General features: G+C 41.7%; 1 protein-coding gene across 1 annotated transcript; it reads left to right on the top strand.

The window, feature by feature from the left end:
- The first annotated feature begins 7,365 nt into the window (after positions 1-7,365).
- On the top strand, positions 7,366-8,932 carry LOC100286031 (SKP1-like protein 1A). Its single transcript, NM_001394885.1, is given in 1 exon segment — positions 7,366-8,932. A coding segment is annotated over 1 exon segment (579 nt). The 5' UTR covers positions 7,366-8,241; the 3' UTR covers positions 8,821-8,932.
- Positions 8,933-11,484: the final 2,552 nt, after the last annotated feature.

Here is an 11,484-nt window from a genome sequence, read left to right as displayed (position 1 = left end):
TGTTCCCTGCAAAGTTAAACTCTAGGATGTTTTGAATGATGCCATAATAATTAGTTTCTCTTCCAAGTGCATCGAGTGCCCTCGTCAAAACTCCAGTGTTACGTGTGGTTGCATGAGGACGAGACTTTTCAAATTGGTCTAAACGAAAACGGAAGCCATTCACATCGTATCGACCAAAGGTTCTGCAAGTCACCGTCCCATAAGATAGTTGTCTCAAGTCCTGGTGTACGTTAGGAGTCTTTGTGCACTGCAAATAATATATAGTTAAAATGACTACCTCGCGTAAAAGGCTAAATGACATCAAAGTAAGGAATATAAAGAGTTTACATGCTCCCGAAACCAGTCAACAAAATTAGGTCTTCCTTGGCTCCCATGTCGTCGCATCGTATCTAGTTGTTTGCTTGTAGGCTGATGGGAATAAGTCCAATTTTCCTCGTCGAACTTACTATACGACAAATAAGTAATTAAATATGGCTCCTTGGCAAAGAAATTATGGGGAAAAATAAAGACTTACATGAAATATGGCTCCATCTCTTCCATATTCGAGTACATGTATAGCAATGCGGACATTCTTTCATCCATGCTAAGATGGTAGAACGTGCCCTTACTAGTCATTGTGCCTCTCCATTGGAAAATGTTGAGATCACTGACAGGAGGTTCCTCATCGACATTGTATCGCATGGTTGCGGCATAGACATTATGTTCCTCTGCGAAATACACACTTGTGAAGTATGAAACCTCCTTTAGCAAAAAAGCTTCAGCGATGCATCCTTCTACTCTAGCCTTATTTCGAACCATGCCTCGCAGGTTTTTGAGTGCACGTTCAATGTGATACATCCACCTATATTGTACAGGTCCACCAACCTTTGCCTCATATGGAATGTGAATAAGTAGATGCTCCATCGGATTGAAGAATCCAGGTGGGAATATTTTTTCTAGCTTGCATAACAACACTGGTATTTCTTTCTCCAACTTCTCCATTATATTTTTACTTATTTCTTTGGCACAGATCTGCCTATAGAAATAACTTAGCTCAGTTATTGCTTGCCACATGGCGTCGGGCATGTAACCACGAAACATGATAGGGATAATCCTCTCCATTAATATATGAAAGTCATGGCTCTTTAACCCAGTTAGTTTCCCCGTTTTCAATTTCACAGCTCTTTTCAAGCCCGCAGCATAACCATCGGGAAATTTAATTTTTTTTCATCCATCTCATTACCTCGATCTTGTCTTTAGAGGTAAGACAGAACAAGGGACGTGGCGGCTTGTCGTTGTCATTGAGCACTTGGATTGGTCAGTCACAAAGCATTGCTAGATCTCTTCAAGCTTTCAGATTGTCCTTTGTTTTTTTCAAAATGCATGCAGGTGTGTATGAGGGCTTCAACAACATTACTTTCTTGGTGCATGACATCAATGTTGTGCACAAGAATCAATGGCGACATATAAGGGAGCTCCCAGAGACCACATATATGTGTCTAGTTGTTATCCACTCCGAATCCTTCGTACTTGTCCCCCTTTTCATTTAGGACAAGGTTGTTCAGCTGAGCATATATTTCTGCTGCGTTAAGACGTTTAGGCGGTCCTTTGGTGACCATGGTGTTCTTTATAAAGTTCTTCTTATCGCTCCTAAAGGGATGTTTCCTGGGCAACCGGCGTCGATGACAATCGAAGTAAGTGATCTTTCCACCATGAGCAAGACGGAAGCAATATGTATCTGAACGACAATATGGACATGTCAATCTACCATGTGTACTCCAACCGGTAAAAATAGCATACGCCATGAAGTCATGCACCGACCACAAATACGCAACTCGAAGTTTGAATATCTGTTTTTTAAAAACATCGTATGCTTCAACTCCTTTCCAAAGCTCCTTCAACTCTTCAATCAAGGGTTTTAACATGACATTGAGTTTCTTTCCAGGATAGTTTGGGCCAAGAATGATTAAGCAAAGAAATATAAATTCATATTTAATACAAAGAGAAGGTGGAAGGTTGTATGGAATAACAAAGACGGACCAACATGAGTATGATGATGCCATTTGACCAAAAAGTGTGAAGCCATCGGTCGCGAGGCCGATTCGAACATTCCTTGGATCAGCTGCAAAGTTTGGATCAAACGTGTCAAGAGCCTGCCAAGCATCCCCATTCGAAGGGTGCACAATTAGGTCATCGTTATCACGGACACCTTCTTTGTGCCATCGCATGTGCATAGTGGTTTTTTAGATAGAAACAATTGTTTCACTCGAGGAGTCAGTGGCAAGTAGCGGAGCTGCTTATGTGCAACATCTGTCATCACCTTGTCACCCTCATCGTTAACAAATTCCACAAATCTAGATTGTCCACATTTCAGACATTTTTTCTCTCCTGCATGCTCCTTCATGAAAAGCATACAATTATTTTTGCACACATCAATCTTTTCATAATCCATACCGAGACCTTTGATAATTGTCTTTGAATACTACATGTCTTTAGGCAACTTATTGGGCTTTGGGAGCACATCTCCTAATAACTTTAAAATCTCATTGTAACAATTGTTCGAGAAAAAAAATACTTGGACTTAATGGCCATGAGCCGACTCACAAAAGTGAGTATACTCACATCTATGTGTTCATGCAACGGCTCTTCAGAGTCTTTTAGTAGTTTAAAAAATCTGGAAACCTCTGGTGTGGTAGGATCCTCGGAGCTTAGGATTAAGTCTAGACGTAGCGAATCTAACATCTCATGCATCGCATCATCGCCAGCCCAATCATTGTTCTCCTCCTCTTCTACATTCTGGTTGGGTACTACCTCACCATGATGTTCCCACATCTCATATCCGGGCATAAATCCAAACTGACAAAGATCTAGGCTAACTCTTTCCTTATTAAGAAACATACTGTTTTCGTGCCGCCTACAAGGGCATCTGATAGTGCCGGTTAATGACAAGGAGAATACGTGGTCCACAAAATCTTTGGTCTTGGCTACCCAATCATCAAATGACGTCCATTCCTACTCTAGCCATTGTACATCCTTGCACGGTCTTCAGCCATGCCTGAGACTGTTAAACCAAACCATATCGTGAAAACATTATTCAACTTAGTCAAGGGTATCAGTCCTACATTTATAGGCAAGGATAGGTTCTAAACCCACAACAAGCTAGCAGGATCTTAAAAACATTCGGCAGCATAACTTCACTGCCACTAAACAATATATTACTTATATATAAAACAAAGAATGATATAATATTAATCAAATCAAACTAAGTACCACATACACTAATAATGCAACTATTCTACGTACCAATATAATGTACTATTAAAACTAATAATATAATAGTACATACCACATATTAATATGAAATTAATGCCTAAATACAATATGCCCCTAATCCTAAATCACATATACCACTAATACATTAATGAAATCGAACTAAACAATAATACTAATCATAAAAAGTAATCAAACAAACACATTACGAATATATACTAATTTCGGCGGCAACTAAATAACAGCCACCGAAAATAAGGAATAAAATACGCAAAAAAAATTACCTCTTGATGTGGCGGCTCGACGACAACGACAGAGTGGTTGTAGGAGGGCTCGGCGGCGCGCGCGAGCGGGCGGTGCGCGCAGGCGAGCGGGCACGGCAGCGGCGAGCGGCGCGTCGGCGGGCGTTGGTGCAGGCAGGAGAGAAGAGAAAGAATAGAGAAGAAGGGCCCGACAGTTTTTTAAAAAAATTATTTTCGACAGCTAGAGTTTGGCCACCGAAAATAGGCTGCTATTTTCGGCGGCTGTGTCAGTGGCTAATGAAGCGAAGCTTATTTTCGGTGACTGTGTCAGTGGCCGCCGAAAAGAAGCTTATTTTCCGCTAGCTCAAGCCGCCGAAAATAGCAGCCTATTTTCGGCGGCCAAGCCCTAGCCGCCGAAAATAATATAATATAGGCCGCCGAAAATGATCCACAATGTTGTTGTGTATGGTTAGATCAGTTGTCGTGATTCTTCTATTATATGTTAATCTCGTTGAGTTAGTTTAGATTTGTTCTGTTCTAAAGTCATAGATACTATCTGTCAGTAGATCTGGGTTTTACGTTTTATGCTACATTATAAAATTAATCTTAGACCATGTTAATTTTCCAACATGGACAACCCGATAGAACTATTTTTTGTCATGGGTGTATGTACGCAGGACAGTAATACTCTATGGGTAGATTTACTACTATCCCGGTCGTTGTAACATACTCCTGGACTTCCGTTCGTTTGATTTGAAACATCAATCTAAACGCCGACTGCTCCTGGACTTTATAAAGGAGAGGTCCGTTCGTTTTAACATCCTGTCGACAGGTGGGCCCCATATGTCAAGCTCTCTCACTCTCACACGTGTCCTGGCATGCGGACTCGACGCGTTATCCGTTCAACTGCACGCACTCGTAACTGTCTTTGGTGGCCCCTAACTATCGGTCATCTCCCTCCTTTTCCTGTGGCTTATTCGTCATGGTCACGTGAGAGTGATCCAGGCATGGTTGTTAGGCCGTTGCGGGATGTAGGGATCCGACCCTAAGTCTCGAGCGCTGTAGCGGTGTATAAATATCCCATGCCCCGCGCCTCCATGCCTCCTGTCCGAAAGCCGTCGAGTGAGTCGAGCCACCGTTAGTTGTGAGTGACGCCGAGAAAGGAGAGCTGTCGCGTCGGGGTTTCATCCGAGCCATTCCCGACCTCGGTGGGTAGTCAGAGGGGATTCATTGTGGATCGGGGAAGATACCAAGGGTGCCGGAGCGAAGGAAGGATCCTCGGGGCACTCCTAATTCGTCGTCGGAGTTGGGCGAGGATGGCTGAGAAGAAGCTGCTTCATCAGGAATTCTCTACTTCCTTTTTAGTTTTCTTTGGAATTACTAATTCCTTCTTAGTTTCCTTCAGCACCTCAAATTTCTATGTGAATAATGTTTTCACTAATTGTTTCTCAGACTTCAATATATCAGTTTTGTATATGAACAATGTTGTCCCTAATTGTGGTCTGTAAAGTTGAAACACTATCGGTCTCAACTCCAGACTCTTCTACATATAGCTATCAATCTCAATGTTCGCCGAATGTATTTTTCTAATCAGATGCATGTAAATGTTGTTTCATGCTCATTTATGTGGTTCTTATCGGATGCATACAGATGTTGTTTCGTGCTCTAGGCAAGCAGAGCAATAATTTATAGTTAGTTTATCAAATGCATGCCTAGTTTCTTCACCTATTTCAGGCATGAAATAACATAAACGTGTTTCTGGATACGTCAAAGGGTACTTTTTCAATCATTGAAGGTCGTGATTGCGCTCATGCAATTGAGGCTTCAACGGGGTCCATGGTATTTGCCATCTGGAATTACTATTTCCACGGTACACTTCTAATATAATTAACTTCCATTTTTTCATGAATGCAAAAGGTACGTACATTCAACTTTGGAGTCAATTACAAATCCATTTATGATCCTAACATATGTGATACGACATTTTATAGAAATAAATAGGATATAAAGTGACGAGATTATCACTAGTACACAGAAGCTCTATATTGGCGATTGTGAACCTATTTTCAGTGGCGTTTTTTAGAACCTTCAGTGCTAGGGGCCATTAGAAATCATCATGGAGGTGGGGAGATCTAGGTCGTCGGGCCCACATGGAGGTGGCAGCACCACTCGAGCGTGGGTAGGGGACGACTACTGATTCGTGGTACTGGACCGACCGTTGACCTACGCGGTCGCTGTAGAGGGAATAGGAAGTTGGGCCGAGTCCGAACTAGGCCTAGGTTTATTCTTTTCTGTTTCCCATTTATTATTTTTCTTCTATTTTCTATTTTTTTATTTCAAATCGGATCCCAATTCAAATCTGAGTTTGGGTTTTCATTTCAATTGAAACACACAATCAAAATTCAACATGGGTGCAATTTAATTATTTTGCGCATTTATTTGGGAAATTTATTCAAGTATGTAATGCACACACATGATTAATCTTGGTCAAAATAAATGATTTCAAAAGTGAAATCTTGGTTTAGAAGATATTTTATATTGATTTTTTGGAGGACTTTTCCTAAATGAAAAAAAATCAAGAGTAATTTAATTCATATGATGATTTTTGTATTCATAACATTATGTGGAGAACACCATTATTTGAATCTCAAGAGAATTCTTCCTTTATTTCAAAGTTGAGATTTTTAAGGTGTTACAATGACGGTATTATGGTTAGATCAGTTGTCGTGATTCTTCTTCTTTTATATGTTAATCTTGTTGAGTTAGTTTAGATTTTTTTTGTCTATTCTAATGTCATAGATACTACCTGCCAGTAGATCTGAGTTTTACATTTTATACTACATTATTAAATTATTGTTAGACCATATTAATTTTCCAACATGTACAACTTCATAAAACTATTTTTTGTCGTGGATGTTGGTACAGGACAGTAATACAATTGTGGTGACAAAGCGATTGGATTTTTTATCTATATTTTGTCAAACATAAGATACTACACCATGATATTGTGCTAGAATTGCATTCGGGATAGTGAGAGTAGTAGTATTTTGTATAAATATCCCCTGCCCCGCGCCTCCATGCTTCTGACCGAAAGCGATCGAGTGAGTCCAGCCGTCGTTAGTTGTGAGTGACGCCGAGAAAGGAGAGCTGCCGCGTCGGGGTTTCATTCGAGCCGTTCCCCGACCTCGGTGGGTAGTCAGAGGGGATTCATTGTGGAATGGGGAAGATACCAAGGGTGCCGGAGCGAAGGAAGGATCCTCGGGGCACTCCTAATTCGTCGTCGGAGTTGGGCGAGGATGGCTGATAAGAAGATGCTTCATTAGGAATTCTCTACTTCCTTTTTAGTTTTCTTCGGAATTCATAATTCCTTCTCAGTTTCCTTCAACACCTCAAATTTATATGTGAATAACGTTTTCACTAATTGTTTCTCAGACTTCAATATATCAGTTTTGTATATGAACAATGTTGTCCCTAACTATGGGCTGTAAAGTTGAAACACTACTAGTCTCATCTGCAAACTCTTCTATATATAGCTATCAATCTCAATATTCACCGAATGTATTTTTCTAATCAGATGCATGCAAATGTTCTTTCACGTTCATTCATGTGGTGCTTATCGGATGCATACAGATGTTGTTTCGTGCTCTAGGCAAGCGGAGCAATAATTTACAGTTAGACCATAAATGCATGCCTAGAGTAACATAAACGTGTTTCTGGATACGTCAAAGGGTCCTTTTTCAATCATTCAAGGTCGTGATTGCGCTCATGCAATTGAGGCTTCAACGGGGTCCATGGTATTTGCCATCTGGAATTACTATTTCCACGGTACACTTCTAATATAGTTAACTTCCATTTTTTCATGAATGCAAAAGGTATGTACATTCAACTTTGGAGTCAATTACAAATCCATTTATGATCCTAACATATGTAATATGATATTTTATAGAAATAAATAGGATATAAAGTGACGAGATTATCACTAGTACATAGAAGCTCTATATTGGCGATTGTGAACCTATTTTCAGTGGCGTTTTTTTAGAACCTTCCGTGCTAAGGGCCAGTAGAAATTATCATGGAGGTGACCAAGCGCTAGTGTACGTGAGGGTTGGGAGATCTAGGTCGTGAGGCCCACATGGAGGTGGCAGCAACACTCGAGCGTGGGCAGGGGACGACGACTGATTCCTGGTACTGGACCGACCGTCGACCTACGCGGTCGCTATAGAGGGAATAGGAAGTTGGGCCGAGTCCGAAGTAGGCCTAGGTTTATTCCCATTTATATTTTTCTCCTATTTTCTATTTTTTTATTTCAAATCGGATCCCAATTCAAAATTGAGTTTGGGTTTTCATTTCAATTGAAACACACAATCAAAATTCAACATGGGTGCAATTTAATTATTTTGCTAATTTATTTGAGAAATTTATTCAAGTATGCAATGCACACACATTATTCATCTTGGTCAAAATAAATGATTTCGAAAGTGAAATCTTGGTTTAGAAGATATTTTATTTTGATTTTTTTGGAGGACTTTTCCTAAAATAATTCGCATCTAGATTTTGGAGCCGGTTAATAAAAGTGTCTGATACTAGTACGTACCATACAGCAGATAGATATTCAGGTTCCTTCAAATAGTAATATAGTCAGGGGCAAATCATCCTGCCGCGCGCCGCACGTAGGTAGCTACGATTCGATTCGTGCTAGGATTTAGTCGTCCTGTCGTCGCACCAGCATTACTAGCATTCAGCAACACCAATGGCTGAGAAGAAGATGCTTACGCTGAGGACCTCCGACTGCGAGGAGTTCGAGGTGGAGGAGGCGGTGTTGATGAAGTCAGAGATCATTCGCTTCATGATCGAGGACGACTGCGCCGACAACGTCATCCCGCTCGCCAACGTGAATTCCAAGACTCTCGCCCTGGTCATCGAGTACTGCAACAAGCACGTCCACGCCGAAGTCGCGGAGACCACCAGCGCCTCATCAGCTGGGGGCGGCGGCGAGGTCGACCTCAAGAAGTGGGACGCGGAGTTCGTCAAGGTCGCGCCGGCGACGCTCTTCGACCTCATCATGGCTGCCAACTATCTCGACATCAAGGGGTTGCAGGGCCTGACCTGCCGGGCGGTGGTCGACATGATCCAGGGCAAGTCACCGGAGGAGATCCGCAAGACCTTCAACATCAAGAACGACTTAACCAAAGAGGAGGAGGAGGCGATCCGTAGCGAGAACTCCTGGGCCTTCGACCCGCTCCCCGTCCGTAGTAGTGGACCGCGGTGGTTACTGTTAGCTTTGATCTCGATTGCTAGTTTGCTCGTCTGCAGTTATCTTCTGATCTGATAATACATTAATAAGTAGTTCGTTTTGTCTACAATTATTAGCTGATATATATTGAGGAGTTCGTCTGTGATCTGCAGTTATCAGCTAATATATTAAGTATTTAGGAATTCCATCTACAAGTTGCGCATATAATTAATTAAGCTACAAAGTCAAGAATCAAAATTTCAAGAGATTCTATCTACAAATTCATTGATCTGACTTTTCAGATCCGAACAACAAAAAGTGCAACCTGTGTTTAGAAATTATGTTTTTATTGAATTTTAGAACATTTAAATCTGAAGTTATATTATCTAGTGCCCACAAGCGCATATGTAGGGTCATGGTACCGATTACAATCATCCCCTCTTTTTTTGCCCCTTTGTCTCCTCATATTTTTCTATGGTTTGCATGGGGTCCCATTAAAATTTGGAGTAATTATATACATGTTACTTAACTTTTATAAAATTAAATAGCTAGTTCAGACCAGATGAATCATGAGAAAAGACTAGTTCAGCAAGTACCTCCTTTAGACCTTTTTTGGTTATTCCTATCTCATGTGTATTGGATTAGATTGGAAAAAATATGAAAGATTTTTTATTTTGTTTGGGATTTAAACCCACTCAATCCCACCCAATCCACAACGATTGAGAGCAAAACGAACAAACCCGCCTTAGTTGTGGCAAAAATACGTAAAAGTGTTTTCTGGTGCAATTATGTTTTTATTGAATTTTAGAACATTTAAATCTGAACTTATATTATCTAGTGCCCACAAGCGCATATGTAGGGTCATGGTACCGATTCCAATCATCCCCTCTTTTTTTGCCCCTTTGTCTCATCATATTTTTCTATGGTTTGCATGGGGTCCCATTAAAATTTGGATTAATTATATACATGTTACTTAGCTTTTATAAAATTAAATAGCTAGTTCAGACTAGATGAATCATGAGATAAGGCTAGTTCAGCAAATACCTCCTTTTTCGATTATTTCTATCCCACGTGGATTGGATGAGATTGGAAAAAAATATGAAACATTTTTTTATTTTATTTAGGATTTAAACACACTCAATCTCACCCAATCCACAATGATTGAGAGCAAAACGAACAGACCCTTAGTTGTGGCAAAAATACATAAACGTGTTTTCTGGTGCAATTCACGACAAAGGTCAATGAGTATTGTAGAAGCCACCTAATCAACAAAGCATCTTTGAAAGCAAAAAAAAAGTTTCAGCTGTCCAAGTAAAAATAATATAAAATAGTAACTCCAGCCATGGCCCCTAATAATACTAGGAGAGAGGGAAGAAGGTTTGGAAAAAATTCTATGGAAGAGTTCTATAAATGTACTTGTTACAGAACCATGTGGATACCATATATACCTTGGCCATGGTATGGTAGAAGTGGAACCATCAGAGGAGATCGATTTTGTTGTCATCCACAACATAGAAACCACTACCGTACGCCCTGCCTCACGTCGAGCCTCTCTTAGATCTCAGACATGCAATAGAAACGAGCAACAATTATTTTATTTTAATCGCACTAACTATGATTTGAACTCATCACCTCTGACTCATATACCATATTAAATTGCATGCACCATGGACAAAAGTTTAAGCTGACAATAAGAGATAGACAATTGACTCATATCCTAACAAGTCTAAAGAAGGGACACATAGCGTGTGTTCGTATGGTCCTGTAAACAAGTACTAGTTGGTTACCCGTGCATTGCGACGGCTCACAACAATACCCACGTAAATTATCCACCGAAAAGATCTCAAGATTTTTTTATCGATTGTCTCCGCTCTTCGCATAATATTTTTTATAAATGCACGGGTACCATAGGCAGCAAACCAGAGACCCACATCCTCCCCCACTTCCAAGGTTTCATATAGGAGGAGGGGAAGGAAAGAGGCGGACATACATGTTCGTTGCCGTAGAAGGACACGACAAAGACCTATGAATCCGGGTGCGACATAGGTAGTATACGCTAGATATATAGGGATAGAGCACGCAAGCGGAGAAAGAAGCCTAGTCGGAGCAGCTCTAAACCGAGAGGCACCCGCACGAGGCGTCAATCCGAGAAGGGCGAGAGAAAGCGAGTGTCTTCCCAGCCCTGCACCCGCCGAAGCGACACAACATCACAACCAACTCTGTAGCATATGTTGACTGCTGCCACGCTACGAGCCTTGGTTGTCCAATATCTCAGACCTGGACACCTCATCGCCAAGATAACCTAAGCGTGGCAGGCGTCACCATGTCCTCCTCGATGGCACGCACGGAGAAAGGCCAGGAGCATGACCGACTCGCGTCGTACCCGCGTCAACGAGCGTCGGTCGGCTCGTGGCTGCGACCGTGTGCGGGGGCAGCAGGTTGGGGAGGAAGAACAGGGCGAAGGCCGGGAAGACGAACGAGACGTCTGACGATGGCGAAAACGATGGTGCGCGCAAGATGTGAAACGTCCTCGTGGACGTGCAATAGCCACTACACGAGTCGGTGTCGGGACTGGTGTCCGACGAATACGAGGAGAAGGTGCATGCTCCAACGCCCTCTATCGAGAATGGGGTGGCGCGGAGGTGGAGGCATGAGGGGAGAGAGAAAAGAAGTAGAATGGCGAATGAATTGGTGGCAACTAAGGCGAGGACCATCATTATCGTGCGCAAGTATAGATGGCCAAATGAGCCATGTCTGGCG

Source organism: Zea mays, chromosome 2 (assembly GCF_902167145.1).
Source record: "Zea mays cultivar B73 chromosome 2, Zm-B73-REFERENCE-NAM-5.0, whole genome shotgun sequence".
NCBI lineage: Eukaryota > Viridiplantae > Streptophyta > Magnoliopsida > Poales > Poaceae > Zea > Zea mays.
Note: the sequence above shows the minus strand (reverse complement) of the source record. Positions and strands in the feature narration are given on the sequence as shown.